The 17,491-nt window shown below is 36.9% G+C and overlaps 2 protein-coding genes across 6 annotated transcripts in view; both read left to right on the top strand.

The window, feature by feature from the left end:
* The window catches only part of LOC125862467 (uncharacterized), a 1,053,062-nt gene that overhangs the window by 285,290 nt on the left and 750,281 nt on the right, over nt 1-17,491 (top strand). The window lies entirely within an intron of this gene.
* The window catches only part of LOC125862459 (uncharacterized), a 39,359-nt gene continuing 27,831 nt past the window's right edge, over nt 5,964-17,491 (top strand). For 2 of the 4 annotated variants that reach the window (XR_007446045.1, XM_049542529.1), the window contains exons 1-6: nt 5,964-6,262; nt 6,443-6,528; nt 6,611-6,730; nt 7,144-7,250; nt 7,364-7,464; nt 10,066-10,153. Coding sequence is in view for 3 of the 4 variants with exons in the window: in XM_049542529.1 (XP_049398486.1) it covers nt 6,050-6,262; nt 6,443-6,528; nt 6,611-6,730; nt 7,144-7,250; nt 7,364-7,464; nt 10,066-10,153 (715 nt within the window). In the remaining variant the exon portion in view is untranslated. The remainder of the gene's footprint in view (nt 6,263-6,442; nt 6,529-6,610; nt 6,731-7,143; nt 7,251-7,363; nt 7,465-10,065; nt 10,154-17,491) is intronic. The other 2 variants (XM_049542527.1, XM_049542528.1) reach the window with 2 other exon arrangements.

The raw sequence follows: 17,491 nt of genomic DNA, 5'->3' as shown, positions 1-17,491 counted from the left end.
TATCCTTCTGTAATAGTAGAGGCTTCATAGATAGATAGTAGAGTATGAGATGTTTCTTCGTTTATTTTGTTAAATGTTTTAAAGACTTGAGTTGCCTATTTTGGCTAGTCTAATATTCTATTATATTCAGAGTTAATCATTTGAGTTAAAGCTTCGTATCTAAATTCTATGAATTTATATCCACTTTTAAGTTTTTGTATGCTTGAGTTAGTTTTCCACTTATAGTCAGCCAGGATGAGGGTTCACTTGGTGACCAGCAATGGTTCTTGAGTGTCAGCCATGTCCAGGGTGTAGGCTCGAGTCATGACAATAATCCTCCTCATTCCTCGAATAAATAGAATGTCATCAATTAGTACGATAACAAACATATCTATATAGAGCTTGAATACTTTGTTTCATAAGATCCATGAACGCTGCAGGAGCATTAGTCAATCCAAATGACATGAAAAGAAACTCATAATGACCATAACGGGTCCTGAATGATGTCTTAGGGATGTCACTTTCTCTTACTCTTAACTGATGATAGCCTGATTTGAGGTCTCTCTTAGAAAAACAAGTGGCACCCTGAAGTTGATCGAAAAGATCATTAATTCTCGGAAGAGGATACTTATTCTTGATAGTAACCTTATTCTATTAACAGTAATCTATGCACATTCTAAGAGAACCATCTTTCTTCCTCACAAATAAGATCGGAGCGCCCTAAGGTGAGACACTTGGTCGAATAAAGCCTTTCTCAAGAATGTATTTCAACTACTCTTTTAACTCTTTCAACTCAGTTGGATCCATTCTATATGGCGGAATAGAGATAGGACGAGTATCAGTAAGAATATCTATATCGAACTCTATTTCTCTCTCATGAGGGACTCCGGGAAGATCATCTGGAATGACCTCTGGAAACTCACTAACAACTAGTACTACTGAATAAGTGGTGTCTCAACACTAGAGTTATTAACTCAGACTAAGTGATAGATACACCGCTTGGAAACTAACTTTCTCGCCTTAAGGTACGAAATAAAATGACCCTTAGGCACTGCTGAACTACTCCCCCACTATATAACTGGCTCATTAGGAAATTGGAACTTAACTACTCGAGTTCTACAATCAATTGAGGTATAACAGGCATGAAGCCAGTCCATATCTAGAATAACATCAAAATATACCATGTCTAACTCGACTTAGCCAGCCATGGTGTCCTTGTGATTGACATAAATGGTACAATCACGATAAACTCTCTCAGCTAGAACAGACTCACTGATAGGTGTAGATACACTGAAGAGCTCACAAAGTTACTTAGGAAGGATATTAAAAATTTATGGCAACATAAGGAGTCACAAAAGATAGACTCACTCATGGATCTAGCAAAGCATATACATCAAAAGTAAAGACTTTGATCATACCAATGACAACATCTGGTGAATTCTCTTGCTCTTGGCGACTGGTGATCGCATATAGATGGTTTGCTCCTCTGCCTGTCCCTGAAGTAGATCCTCTAGGTGCAGCTCTGTCTAGTGGAGCAACTGAAGAAGATTGGGCTCTATTTCCCCCATTACCACTACCTTGCTTGTTCTTAGGGCACTCTCTAATGAAGTAACCATTATGGACGCACTTGAAGCAACCAATGGAGCCATCACGATACACTCCTGAATGGTTCCTAACACACTTAGCACATGTAGGAGTCTAATTACCTTCTTGTGCCATACTACCTTGAGATAATGCAGGTTTAGCTCTGAAATTCTCCGAATTCTAATTCTTAAACTCACCTTTGTTCCTTGGTGCAGGTGCACTAGCAGACGATGGAGCAAGTCCATTTTTTTTCTGTTGGAAAGATGACCGGTTCACATCGCTCTTGTGTTGTTCGGACTCGTTCCTAGTTGTCTTAAATTTCTTGTTTCGAAACTCTTCTCTATCCCTCAACTTATCTTTCTCAACCTATTGCGCATGGATCATAAGTCTTGCTATGTTCATGTCCCTTATCAACATAGTTGCCTTACCCTTTTTTCTTGACAGACGAGACAACCCAAAAACAAACAAACTCATCCTTCTCTTCATATCAGCAACCATCTCTAGAGCATAACGGGAAAGTTGGGTGAACTTGAGACTATACTCCTGCACACTCATAGATTCCTACTTAAGAGTGAGGAATTCTATTACCTTTGTCTCTCTTAGCTCATGGGGAAAGAAACTCACCATGAATGCACCCTCAAACACAGTCCAGCTCCCAATCGGTGTACCCTTATCTCTGCTCTTCTTCCATTGGTCGAACCATACCCTAGCAACACCCTTCAGTTGGTATGCAGCTAGTTCCACTCGTTCAGTATCAGCAACATGCATAACCTCAAAAACTTTTTACAACTCTTCCACAAAGTATTCTGGATACTAAGTGACACTTGAACTGATGAAGTTTGGAGGATGCATCTTTAAGAGCTCACGAACTCTAGATGTATCAGCCATATCCTATAGATCCCCTCTCTGCTGACCATCTTGGTTGGCTACCATTTGACTCAACATCCAGATAACATACCAGAAGTCAACATTTGTGACCTCTTCTTGGGGTTACACTTTTGGTGCATTGGGTACACCTTAACCCTCAACATTTCTCCTAACAGGACGACCTCGTACAACTCTTCATGGAGGCATGATCTGAAAAATACACACAAGCACGAATTAGAAAGAAACTTTTATAGAGTTAATATCTATCGCACAAAATGAGTATGAAAGAAGTGAGATAGTTCCTAAATGTTGCTGCCTCCTAATTATAGATGTGGCCGCTTCACACTGATTACTAGGACTCTCCAGACACAGCTTCATAGACACCCTAAGACTCTTGAACTCTGTGCTCTGATACCAAGTTTGTCACGCCCCGAGCCTACACTTTGGACGTGGCCGGCACTCAAGAACCATTGTTGGCCTCAAGCGAACCCTTAGCCTGGCTTAACTCTTAGTGAAAGACTTAATCAACAATAAGAGAACTTTAAAAGTAAAGCTCTAACTCAAAATATCTAACTCACAATATTTAAAGAAACATCCACTAGCCAAAACGACAACTCAAGTCTAGAATATAACCACTAAAATGAACAAGACTCATGAACTAATAATGTCTAACTATCTATAAAGCCTCTACTAACAGAGATGGATATTGGGGCAAGATCCACGACCTCCAAATTACAAAACGAAATGACTGAAAGTAAATAAGGCATCCTTCGGAAGCAATGAGGTTCACCAACAACTCTGGAAATCAACTGGATCAACAAAGTGTTAGATGCCGATCCTGGTTACCTGTATCTACATCATAAAAGATGCAGGCCAAATGGCGTCAGTACATGGAATGTACAAGCATGTGAGGGGAAATCAAAAACATGACATAAGCTTGAGCTGGAACTGAAGAAACACTTACCTCGTCTCAACTCAACCCAACTCATTTCAATATAAAGCAATAGAAATAATGCAGTATAAAGAAAAGCTTTAAAACAGTAGATTACAACTCAATGTATTAGAAAATACAATATAAAGTTTGTCTGTTTGCAAATATACAAAATAACTCTGTTTGGGAGATTTTCTAACCGACAACCATCAATATGAGCTATGTGATGATACAACGTCTATCCCACGCTGCCAGAATTTTCCTATACTTTGCCAGGGTATAGAAATCCTTAACTAAGTGGATCCACTAGTCCATGCTAAAAAGCAATAAAGAATCATCTAAAAAGTATGACCCTCTCTACCCACGTTGGTTACATGGTTTATGGGGTTGTGAGTTGTTAGAACTATCCCCCATATTGGTGCTCAATACTACTTTCAAAATATAACTTACCTCATGACCTTGTTGTGGAGGACTTCATGTTAGTGAAAGTTATATAGAGGTCTCTTTCAATGAAAAGATGTGTGAAGAAATGGGGGTGGTGAGGCAAACTTGGCTCATGTGTTTGGCCCTAAAGCTTGAACGTGGTGAGAGGCTACAACATCTAATGTCCTTTTATGAGGGATGAGCTCCGTAATTTCACCTAATTCAATGTTATGAGAGAATCAAACTTGAGTGTGAAATTGAATTTTTGGAGGTCAATGTGCGAAAAGAATGTGGGTATATGATCCTCCTTGTCAAATGGTCAATAAAAGTGAAGTAGAGTTGGAGTGTCGAGAAAAAGGGATTGTGATATACATTGATGAAAATTTTGGTCTTTGCTACCGAATCAAGCCAATAAAATTCCAAGATGTCAAAATCAAAGAAATGATACTAAGGTTACAAGAAAAAGCGAGAAATGTTATTTATGGCAACTTTAGCTCATTTAGAAGTTAGAGTTTTAATCACTTGAAGGGAAAAAGTTATGAAGTTCAGTGTCGAATAGCCTAGTGATACTCCTTCTCTTGCCAATGACCCTTAACGAAAAATCGACCTAAAGTTGGGTAAGAAATTTAAATCTTCAAAGTGGAGAGATCAAGTGAGCCTCTTTATGCTCTCATATTGTCCCATGCATTTCAACGAAAAATTGATTTAATGTTGGGAAGAAGATTCATCGCCTCGAAATAGAAACACAAAGGTTGATGCAATCGGCGTTGCGTCGTGATATTAAATTGTGAGCTTGATAGGAGGCAATCCATTGGTTTCCAAATTTTTTGATTCATAGTTAAAATTTGAGATTTTAGATTTTTAGATTAGATTTAGAATTTATTTTTTACTAACCTTCATGATTTCAAAGTTTTTGGTGATTGTTTAGGCAGGTTAGGAAGCAAAAACTTTATTGGGATTGAAACACCTTCAAAATGGGAGTTGGAACACTTATTGGGCACTTAAGCTTGGCCAATACATCCTGAACTTGCCGAAAATGATAGTAAATTCATCACTTCTGGTAGCAAATCCTTCATTGTGATCACGAGAGTCAATGATCACGATCACGATGCATAAAATATCGAGTGCCGTGATCATGAAAGCCACAAGCTGCATTCATGAAAGGTAAATTAAGTTGACAGTAGCAATCGCGAGGAGCGGGTCGGGACCACGATGACTTGCGTGAATTAAACAGAAAGAAGCCTTTTAAATTCATTTCAGAGTCTCAAAATATCCCAAAGCAATCCCCAATACTCCCCCTTCTAAAAATAAAATTGCTTTGATCGCTTATATCATAAATTTCTCATCAGGTTTGCTCTTACCTCAAGGTATGCATTGTTTCCCTTCTCTTTGGTTGATTCTTGAGATTGGTAAGTTGTTGAAATGGGTTGATTTTCACCATCAATTTTTATTGTGAATGATGTTGAAATTTTAAGTTTTGCAAATTGTATTTTTGATTGTTGTTGTTGATTGGGTATAAACTGAAAATGGGGAAAATAGGTGTTTCCATTTGTATGAAAATGGCTTGAGAACGGGTTGCTCACAAACTATTCGATGAAATGCCAAAGTTAATTTTATATATTCTCTGCAATTGAGATGTCTAATCCCAAGACTGCGATGGGTTAAATTTTTAAATGCTGCAATTGCAATGTCTCATTCCGCAATTGTGATGACTTAAAAAAAATTGTGCCATTGTAATGTCTCATCCGCAATTCTAAATACATTAGCAGACATTCGGATACATATGTGAGGGATGTATCCGAGAGGAGAGGGTTATATCAGAGATGGCATAAAACATCCAAATACATCATTGGACTTCCGAATACATCAGTTGACATCCAGATACATAAGTGAGTGTTGTATCCAAGAGGAGAGGGATGTATGAGAGAGAGAAGAGATGTATGAGAGAGGGGATAAGGATGTATCAGCGATGGGAGAGTGATATATCTTAGAGGGAATTTTTTAATTTTTTTTTGAGATGGTAATATTTTTTAAAAATTATGCTAAAATAAGATATGTATTTAGGTAATTTTCACTTTATCATTAAAAAAAAAAAACAGGTACAAGAATGTGTAGGGCATTTCGGCTGATAGGCCCAAAGGTGATGGGCCGAAAAAAGTTGCAAAGGGGAAGCAGCCGAATTGATTGCATAGACGCTCTTTGCTGTGGACACCTGATTCGAATATTTTGTTTGTTCAGTGAAGTGAGAAATAGAGAAGAAGAGTAATGGCGTGGAGACTGAACTCGGGTGATATAGCCGGATTCAAAATTCTGTTTAGTCTGGGGATTTTGTACGGATTGATATCGGTCCTTGTATACTCTATCATTCACATGAAGTTCATCACACCTCTTCCCATGGACGCTCCTCCTGATCGGTTCTCTGAGGCCAGAGCTATTGAGCATGTCAGCGTCTTATCAAAGGATATCGGAGGTCGCCAGGTAATGACTCTCTCAATTCCATTTCACATTTCATGCGAATTTCTTTGCCAACAACCCTCAAACCACAGTTTTTGCCCCAAAGAAAATCTCATGCTGTTGATAGTATTGCAAAGATTTGGGTTATCCTTTACTCTCTCTTTTTAAGATATAATATGTGCAGCTAAATATTTTTGTGTACAGCAAGGGCGTCAAGGTCTGAGACTAGCGGCGCAATATATTATGACACAGTTGGAACTGATGAAGGAGCGAGCTCAACCTGGTATTAGGTTGGTCTTATTTAAAACTTTGTTTAACTTGTTAAAGTTATCTTCAGGTAATTCTAATCTCAATTGCTGCATTAACAATTAGAGATTCTTATTCTTGCAGAATAGAGATAGAAGAGACCATTGTTAATGGCTCATTCAACATGTTCTTTTTACGGCATAGCATCTCTCTGGCTTATAGAAATCATACAAATATTATTATGAGGTATACCAGCTTGAATCTAACGTTTGGTCATATATCTATACATTTCATCATCCCCAAACACTTCAGTTTTTTGTTTTTCTTATTATCTCTCTTTTTTCTTAAAGCATAAAGATAAAGCAGTGTTATTACCTGAATTCTATTCCTCATTTCATCAATTAAAGGAATTTCTTTTTGGTGGAGCGGTGGAGCTCATTTGTAGGAGTCATGGATCTTTTGCCTTTGGAAAATGTTCCTTACACTTTCTTAAATTATGAAAAATCTGAAGAAGTTTGGGAATTACCTGACAAATTGTTATTGATGTTTGATTTGTAACCTCATATACCTAAGGAAAACATTTTTTTTAAGTTTTTCATTCAAATATGCAACACCTTAATTTTGTTTAATGAAACTGAAAGTAACACAATTAATTGCAGAATCTCATCAGTGGATTCAGGAGAAAATGATTCTGCAGTTTTGATAAATGGCCATTTTGATACTCCACCTGGTTCTCCAGGAGCTGGTGATTGTGGTTCTTGTGTTGGTATGTATATCTTATATTTGATCTGCTTTCCAGCTGATGTCGTAGTTGGTTATATCTATCTTTTTGAGGAACAGTTGGTTATATCTATCTTGATTGCACTATGACTCAAACAGCATCAATACTCGAGCTAGCCAGACTCTCTATTGATTCCGGCTGGATTCCACCTAGACCAGTAATATTTCTATTTAATGGAGCTGAAGAACTGTTTATGCTGGTAAGAAGATCCTTATGTGGGACCAACAACAATTTATTTGACCCTGTACTCTGATATTTCTTTTAAAATGGTTAGAGTTTGGATTTTCTCATGTATGCCGCCTGATTTTGGGCTTTAATATGTTCTCTGATTTTCTATTAAGAATAATGGACTTAAAGAATCATGAACGATGCTTGTGTATTACAGGTCGTTTGGTAGAGTGTATAAAAATAATGCTAAATAGAGTGTATTAGTAATGCTTGCATTAACAATGCATGTATTAGTTATGCTTGCATTAATTATACATAGATTATTTTTATGCATTGTTTGGTTTGATGCATTAAAAATAGTATGCATTGCATAAAAAAATTTATTTACAAAGATGCCCTCCACTATTGTGGTAGAAAAGATGTAAAAAAGGGTTTGAGGGGCAATTGAGTCTTTAATGATGTTAATGCATGCATTAAAACCATTGCATTGCTAATACCTATAAATCCATGGTATTAGTAATACACAATTTAATACACAATAGAGTGTATCATTAGTTATACATAGATTGGAAAAGAGTACCAAACAAGGTACTAGCAATACACAAGACTAATGCATGCATTATTTTTCCTAATACACTCTACTAGGGGTCGTTTGGTACCAAAGATTAGTAATGCAGAGATTAGTAATGCAGGGATTAGTAGTGCAGTGATTAGTAATGCAAAGTTTATTTTTATCAAGTGTTTGGTTCATTATTTCCCACCTCATTTTGTGTTTGGATTAAAACTCTATAAAAAACTTCTTTCCAATTATATCTTTGAATTATTAGGTAATTGGGTCAAGGTAGATAATTACCAGACAATATTATTTTTTATGGCCTTCTAACTAGCTATGAGAAGAACAATTTTGTTATCATGTTTGCTATTAGGATAATAATTGTCATCTTAATAAATTGATCACTCACAAAATGTCATTTTTCAATTATAAAAAGATAAACCATCTGCTTTTAAAATCGAAAAGATGGTCAACAATGGTAAAATTGAATAAACCATCTACATTTACACATAAAAATTGCAAGTTGTAGTTTTAATATGTATGCATTTTTTAAATTCTTCAAAATATAAATAATTAGAAAACCACAAATATATATATATATATATATATAAATACGTTCAATTAAGATCACAAACGTCATATACAAATAAACAACTCACATTTCAAATTTGTATTGGCCCCCAAGGCCTAGCTCAAGTGGCAAAAGGTGGAGGATTTGTGGCTTAGGTCGCAGGTTCAAGCCCCACACCATGCAAAGCAAAGCCCGGTATTTAAGTGGAGAAGGGTAGAGGGGCGGGCCCATTATCCACCGAGTTTAGAAAGTTGTGATTTGTCCAAAGGGCGGGTCACAGACGGATTTCTCGGTTATCAAAAAAATAATAATTTGTATTGGATTTATTTAGTAACAAACAACTCTCTCTAAATAATTTGTAAGCTAATTTACTTAAATAAATTTACTAGTACAAACATAAATCATAAAATCAAGAAAATAATTAAAATGATTTGAGGGATATTTTTTTCTTTATTACTAATACCTCCAAATGGAAGGTATTAGTAATACATCCTATAATACCATGTAGGAGGTATAACTAATTCATGGATTAGTTATACATAGACACAAATTCCTACCAAACATAGTACTAAATAATACCTTACCTAATACATGGATTATTTCTTCTAATGCGGCCTACCAAACGACCCCTTAGAGTTTTAGGAAGTAGGTGCCACTTTCCCATGACTTCCCATTTTCCCAGTGCATGTTTCTTAGAAAATTATGCGGTTCGGCAGTATTTCAGCTTTCCTGAAAATTGTAGTCTTCTATCTCTGTCCTCTGTGCTCCTTAGTCTAATAATGAAAAACGTGATGACTATACATTGTCAGAAACACATTTGTTTTCTCAAATAGTTTTCTGAAATATCTTGAATGATTTTTGGTACTCTTCATTTCATACTTTAAAATCTTACATACCAGTGCAAGATTTTCCTTATATTTATATGGACAAGGTACTAAATTATGATGGTTTCATGATGTAGAGGATAGATACTTTTGTCGATTCTGAGAGTCATTTAGATTGAGGAAGTACCTCTCTCTGGTGATTGATAAAGGGGGCTCTTAAGATCTTCTACTACCCTATCTTTACCTCTAGATATGGTTTTATACTGCTTGCGGTAGGCCCTCTGGTTATCTTTAATGTCTCATGATCAACAGTTTTAGAAATCAGCGAGCAAATAAGGTTCTGCCTCCTTCGGTTTCTTAGTTTTTCCTTCTGTTCCTTGATTACTGTGATTTTATTTGCATATCTTTTCTTATCAATTGTATCTGGTTTACAATCTCGGATGTAGTTCAATTGTGACAATCAAATGCATTCGAGCATCCATAGAAATACATTTTGTTTTTAATAATATCTCATGGCTTCTTTGAATTTTGATATCTAAAGCTTTATGAATCTCTTCCATGAGCTCAAGGAATTGTAGTTATCTCAATTGTCATTGTTGATGTTCAGAATGCTTTATGTAGAATAGTAGATGATTAAAAAAATCAAGCAAGTTAAAATAAAGAGTTTTCTGATGATTTTCTTAGGGTTCGCACGGTTTCATAACTACACATAGATGGAATGAGACGATTGGAGCATTTATAGATGTTGAAGCTTCTGGGACTGGAGGCCTCGGTAGGTACCTGCATTCATACAATTGTGCCATGTTTATGCTTTCTAGTGCTATGTTGTAATTGTGACAATGTTATGAACGTGACCTTTTTCATTAACATACGAGCTGCCTGCTTCTACAAGCCTGTAAAGAGGGATACATGTAAAGCATAGGGATAAATGTAAAGCATATTTTTCCTTTTTGGCAAATCCTAAAGTTATTGATAGTCAAGGGAGGGTACACTATGGCTTGGAGTCATTTTATTGAGAACATTGTCTTCAATGTTGTTCTTTATCTTGGATATCTTGATGTTTAATAGGTTGATAGAGAAGATACAATGAACAAATAAAATGCCTATTAATTATCATAATGGTAGTTATGAGTACTGAAAACTGTATAATCATAGATTCTCTAGTTAAAGACTGATTAGATTTTATATTTGTTAAAAAGTTCTTTCACCGGTTAAGCCTATTAGTTGTAATTTTCTTATATGTTCTTGGCCAATTGTTGCTTCCAAATGCACACGCAAGTGTACGTGGTCGCGCAAGTAATATAGTGACCCTAAAAGAGCCGGATTATCGAACCCAAATGACTTGTCGAGTAACTATTTACTAAATTATACTAAATCTAATTATTTATTTAAGGGAGGATTTCAAAGATGAATTTATATTAACTAAACTAAAAATAAAAATAAAATAACTAAAAAGCAATTAACTAAGAAAAGATAGATGTTTAAACAATCAATGAATGAATCGATCTACGTTTATGATTTAACTAACAATCATGTTTAGCATCAATTTCATCAACTTATTTGATTATCTAGTTGTTGATTCATGGGGTTGATAATATAGTCATGATCTTCCGGCCTCTAACCGTCTACCACAATTGACAACCTAACTACATCGTTGAGCGGAGATAGACTGAACCAACTATGGAGCATTAAGTTGTCTTCCCGTATTTGAGCCAAGCAAGGCACCTAGATATATCCCTATCCTAGACACAAATCAATTCAAGTGATATGCAAGAAAAGATAATGCTCCTTATATTCCACGTTCTATCCCTCTATTTCTCTCCCGAGTTCAAAAGAAGACAATAAATTTATTCTCATAGTTGCCAAACATCAAAATAGTAATCACAAGAATATAAGAACAACCAATATGATAAACAATTATGCCAAATCAAAATCACTAAACAATCATTTTGTAAGTAAATATAATCCAAGAACGAGAAGTTTAACTCCACATAGACATAGAGCAATTACAACGAATCATTCAAAGAAAACATGTAAAATAAATAAAAGAGAAGAAAAGATAAAACCCTAGATCAAAAGTTATTCTCTACAATGTATCCTCCTCCCTTAATAATTATTGTTATGGACTATTTATAGAGATAGAAAACCCTAAATAAAATAATTGAGTCCAAAACAAATTAGGAACCCAAAACCAAAAGGAATTGGGTTCTGTGTGAAACTGCTTCTGTCCGGTGTGCATATTTCCGCTGCCTTTTTTTTTGAGATAAGGGTAACTTTGTATTCACAAAAAATTCATCATCCAAGGGATGATGAATTGGAAACTTACATCCCACAGGGTGGTGGGCATACCCTCAAAAAGCCATACAGAATTACAAGTTTCCTTTAAAATCGACCATCTCTATGCTTTCCCCTACCAACTCTTGCTTACACCAAAAAAATAAAAGACAAGCATTTCATTTCTATCTTTCGAAAACTATCATTTTGTCCTTCAAAACACCTAGCATTCCTTTCTTTCCATTGAGTCCACCATATACAGGCTTGAATAGTCTTCCACCAATCTTCACTTTTCCCTTTGTTGCCAATTCTTGTCCAGCTATTAAGGAGCTCCATGGTTGTCTTTGGCATCACCCAGCTAACCCCTAGTATACACAAAAACATATTCCACAATTTTGAAGCTGCTTTACAATGAATGAACAAATGATTATTTACTTCTGCTTTCTGCTCACACATAAAGCATCTTGAGCAAAACTGCATCCCCCTTTTTTGTAATGCCTCATGTGTAAGGCAAGCTTTTCTTATGACCAACCAGACAAAACATGCTACTTTTAATGGGCTTCTTGTCTTCCACACTAGCTTCCAAGGCCATATTTTAGTCACTGACTGATTGACATTTATCCTCCAATAGCAGGATTTGACTGTGAACATTCCTTTGCTATGTAACTTCCAAATTGGTTTATCCTTTCTTTGAGATATGGCTGGAGGGGTGTTTAGCACCTCTAGTAGCTTGGCCACATCCTCAATTTCCCAGTCATTCAAAGCCCTCCTGAACACTAAGTTCCACCCTTGTTGGCTCCATACTTGAGCAACAGTAGCAGATCTTTGTAAGCTCAAGGTATAGAGATTTGGGAATAAGTTCCTCAGGCTATCATCCCCTTTCCAGATTTCATTCCAGAAATCTGTTTTCAGACCATTGCCCACACTAATATAAATATTGTTATTGAACTGTGGCCACAACCATCTGATGGTCTTCCACACACAACATCCAAACGACCCCATCACCTCCTCAGTAGTCCATTGGCTAAACAAGCCATACTTCCTTGCTATGAATCTTCTCCATAGGGCTCTATCTTTAGTACAAAATCTCCATAGCCATTTTTGTAGCAAGCAATTATTCTGGATGCTAAGATTTTTCATGCCAAGGCCACCTTGTTTTCTGCCCAAAGTGAGTGTCTCCCATTTCACCAGGTTGTAGCCTTTCTTTTCTTTGTTCCCTTGCCAAATTCGTGGTGCTGCCATCATATGTTGAAGTTCTTTTTTTGCTGCACTTCATAAATAATATATTATTATATTGAATTTAATCCATAAAGCTGCCTGCTTGATTTTCTTGTATAATCTTCCATCTTTAATTCATTTTAGTTCCAAACTTCTTCATCTTCACACCAATTTAATCCTACAAATAAAATACACTATTAAGAATAATCCATAAAATCCATGCTCAAAATGGACAAATATAAATACTAAATGTGAGGCAAATAATGATTTAAAATATGCATTTTTGGCCTCACATCAACACCCCACACTTAAACTTGTGCTCGTCCTCGTGCAAGCATTAAAGCTCATCTCAAACAAATCAAATTAGGGACACCATCACTTTGGTTGATACAAACACTTACGCCATATACAAATTTCAAAATATCAAGTACACTTCCCACTCATTATGCAGATATACAAATAAACAACAAACCTCTAACCTCCTAACCTTAAGGAAGGACTTGAAACTCATCAACTTTAAGCTTGCTCACCTAATCTCATCAAAGAAAGCTAATAAAATAACCTATCTATCATGAAACAAGTGCCCTCACAAGAAGAAATAGTCCACACACTCAAATCAAAAGATTGAATATAAATTAAGGACTTAGTACTAGGAAGTTAGTTTCTTGTTATTTAGGCGGGGTTAATCCAAGAATAATGTGTTTAAAGTTATTTGAATTCAATAAAAAGATCAGAAGAAAATTATTTAAGTTTTTGAGTTCTTTAACTGAAGATATTATAGGTTTTCTCTTAACATAGCATTATAGGTTGTAGGAAGAAGACATTTGATTTCCTCTTGCAACACTCCATAACTAGAACCATATCAGGGACCATAACAACTTATTATTAGAGATGAGAGTTGTGAGATATCTAATCCAGCAACAATTGACACAATTGTTGACTTTGTTCCTAGAAGAATCCACTACCAATTTAGCAAGAAAGGAAGCCATAAATGCTTGCTTGGATTCACTCAAGGAGGATTTAGAAAATTCAAAGGCATGTTGAAGCAACTGAAAATGGCAGTCACAATCGAGATTGGAAAGGTAAAGCAGTGGCTGTAGGTTTAGGAGTAGAAGCTAGTGAAAAATTCCATGATTCCTAAATATACAAAGTTGGATTTTCCACAATTTTGTGGCCACGAGGACCCCTTGGGATGGCTGTACAGGTATGGGTACTTCTTTCGACAACAACAAACAACAAAAGAAGAATATGTTGGACTTGCTTCTTTTCATTTGAAAGGAATCCCACTACTCTGGTTTATTCAACTAGAGAAAGATATGCCTCAATGCTCTTGGGATGAGTTCAAATGTCAATGCAACCTTCGTTCGGATCACCAATTAGAAGTCAAAAGTTGGGAGAATTGGCTAAGTTACGCCAAATTGGATCTACAGTAGATTACCAAAAAAGGTTTTAACAATTGGTTTTGTGGGTTGGTACCCTTTCACCAACGCGAAAATTTGAACACTTAATTAGTGGTCTTGCGGATTACATTGCAATTGAGGTAGAGTTGCATAACCCTCTAGATTTGGCTATAACGATGAGTATTTTCCAGCGAACGCAAGGAACGACCCCTTTGTTCGCCATTGTTAGATGCATGTCGATCAAATACAACATATTTCTCACCTCAACAACCCACCAAATTTGTGAAGAAATTGACCAGAGTTGAAATGGATAAAAGAAGCCATAAGGGACTCTATTTCAACTGTGACAAACTCCATTTATAAGTGTTCACACTCCAGTTAAGGTCTGAGCGTGTGGGGGAGTGTTAAGAAGTCCCACATCGGTAGAGGGATGGGAAATTGGTCTCCTAAATGGACTTGGACAAACCTCCCCTCATGAGCTAGCTTATGGGGTTGAGTTAGGCCGGGTGCCATATCTTTACAAAGATGATGATTGATATTTTGCCTTGGAAGCTAGTCTGGAAACGAATCTCCCTCCAAACATTTCATGCTTCACTTGGACGGTCCTAAAAGGGACATGTCTCACCCAAGATAACCTCATCAAAAGAGGTTTTCAACTAGTACCAAAATGCCTTGGAAGAATTAACCATCTTTTCTTCCACTGTCCAGTTGCTGTAGACTTTTGACATATGTTCTTAGCTACTTTTGACCTAAAGTGGTCTATGCCACTCTCCATCAGAGAAGCTTATACAAGTTGGAGTTCTAGGAAAGTTGAAAATTCCATCAGGATTGTGAGAAATATACGAGAAAAGTATTATTGAATTGTGTATCTAAATTGTTACATTGAGACCCTATTTATAGACACTACATTGGAATCCTTTTCCAACTAGGATTCCTATTCTTATTCCTATTCCTATTCCTATTCTAAGTAGGAAATACTTGTTTCTATTCTAACACTCCCCCTCAAGCTGGTGCATACAAATCATATGTACCTAGCTTGTTACAGATGTAATTAATACGAGGACATGTGAGGGACTTGGTGAAGATATCTGCAAGCTGATCATTTGACTTCACAAATTTCGTAACAATATCTCCCGAGAGTATCTTTTCTCTGACAAAGTGACAGTCAATCTCAATGTGCTTAGTCCTTTCATGAAACACTGGATTTGATGCGATATGAAGAGCCGCTTGATTATCACACACAAGTTCCATCTGATCAACTTTGCCAAATTTTAGTTCTCCCAGCAACTGTTTGATCCAAACTAGCTCACAAGTTGCTGTCGCCATTGCTCGATATTCTGATTCTGCACTAGATCGAGCAACCACATTCTGTTTCTTACTCTTCCACGACACCAAATTACCTCCTACTAAAACACAATATCCGGATGTCGAACGTCTGTCAGAGGGTGATCCTGCCCAATCAGCGTCTGTATATCCAATGATATGCTCATGGCCTTGATCCTCAAAGAGTAGTCCTTTACCGGGAGCTGACTTTATATATCGCAGAATACGAACAACTGCTTCCCAATGACTATCACAAGGGGAAGTCATAAACTGACTTACAACACTCACAGGAAAAGAGATGTCAGGTCTAGTCACTGTGAGATAATTCAACTTTCCAACAAGTCGTCTATACCTTTCAGGATTACTAAGTGGCTCCCCCTGTCCTGGAAGGAGTTTAACATTCGGATCCATAGGAGTGTCAAAAGGTCTACATCCCATCATTCCTGTCTCCTCAAGAATGTATAAGGCATACTTGCGTTGAGAAATAACAATACCTGATCTAGACTGAGCAACCTCAATACCTAGAAAATACTTCAATCTGCCAAGGTCTTTAGTTTGGAAGTGCTTAAAGAGATGTTGCTTCAAATTGGTGATACCATCTTGATCATTACCGGTGATAACAATATCATTAACGTAAACAACCAAATAGATGCATCGACTTGGTGCAGAATGCCGATAAAACACAGAGTGATCAGCTCCACTACGAGTCATGCCAAACTCCTGAATTGTTGTGCTGAACTTCCCAAACCAAGCTCGAGGAGACTGTTTCAGACCATAGAGTGACCTACACAATCGACATACAAGGCTACTAGATTCCCCCCCCGAGCAACAAAATCAGGTGGTTGCTCCATATAGACTTCTTCCTCAAGATCACCATGCAGAAAAACATTCTTAATGTCCAACTGATGAAGAAGCCAATGACGAACGACAGCCATAGATAGAAAAAGACGAACAAATGCTATTTTAGCCACAGGAGTGAAAGTGTCACTATAATATTGCCCAAATAGCTGAGTATACCCTTTGACAACAAGGCAAGCCTTAAGTCGATCACCTTACCGTCTGGACCAATTTTGTCTGCATAAACCCAACGACAATCAACAGTAGATTTACCTGCAGGAAGGGAGACAAGCTCCCAAGTACCACTCTTATGTAAAGCAGACATCTCATCAACGAATGAGAAAGTGCTTCACCTGTAGTCTTAGGAATGGAAATAGAGGACAAAGACGACACAAAGGCATAATGGGGTGATGATAGACGATGATAACTTAAGAAGGTATAATGTGGGTTAGTATTTCGAGTGGATCGTATACCTTTTGAAGTGCAAACGGTTGTCTAGTATGAGGCAAGTCCGCAGTAGGAGCAGGTCCCGCGCATGACATGAATCATTTGGGCCTAGGGTTAGACGTGGACGGCGATGATAAGTTAGTAGTGGTGGCACTACAATTGGAGATGTAAAAGTAACCGTAGATTCCTCAAAGGTTGGCACAGGTAAAACCTGAGGTATGGGTAAGACCATAGATACATCAAGATGATCAGAAGATGTATAGTAAGGCTGAGACTCAAAAAATGTAACATCATCGGACATAAGGTATCAATGAAGATCATGTGAATAACAATGATACCTTTTTTGGACTCGAGAGTAACCAAGAAAGACACATTTGAGGGCACGAGGAGCTAATTTATCTTTTCCTGGGGTTAAGTTATGATCAAAGCATGTGCTCCCAAAGACACGAGGGGGGATAGGATAGAGATGTGACAGAGGAAACAGTATGGAATATGGAACCTATTCTGAATAGAAGAAGAGGGCATTCTATTTATCAAATAACAAGACGTAAGAACTGCATCTCCCCAAAAATGCAGCGGAACATTAGATTCAAGGAGAAGAGTACGAGCGG

This window comes from Solanum stenotomum, chromosome 4 (genome assembly GCF_019186545.1).
Source record: "Solanum stenotomum isolate F172 chromosome 4, ASM1918654v1, whole genome shotgun sequence".
Taxonomy (NCBI): Eukaryota; Viridiplantae; Streptophyta; class Magnoliopsida; order Solanales; family Solanaceae; genus Solanum; species Solanum stenotomum.
The sequence above is the reverse complement of the archived record's forward strand: the minus strand, read 5'-3'. Positions and strand labels throughout refer to the sequence as shown.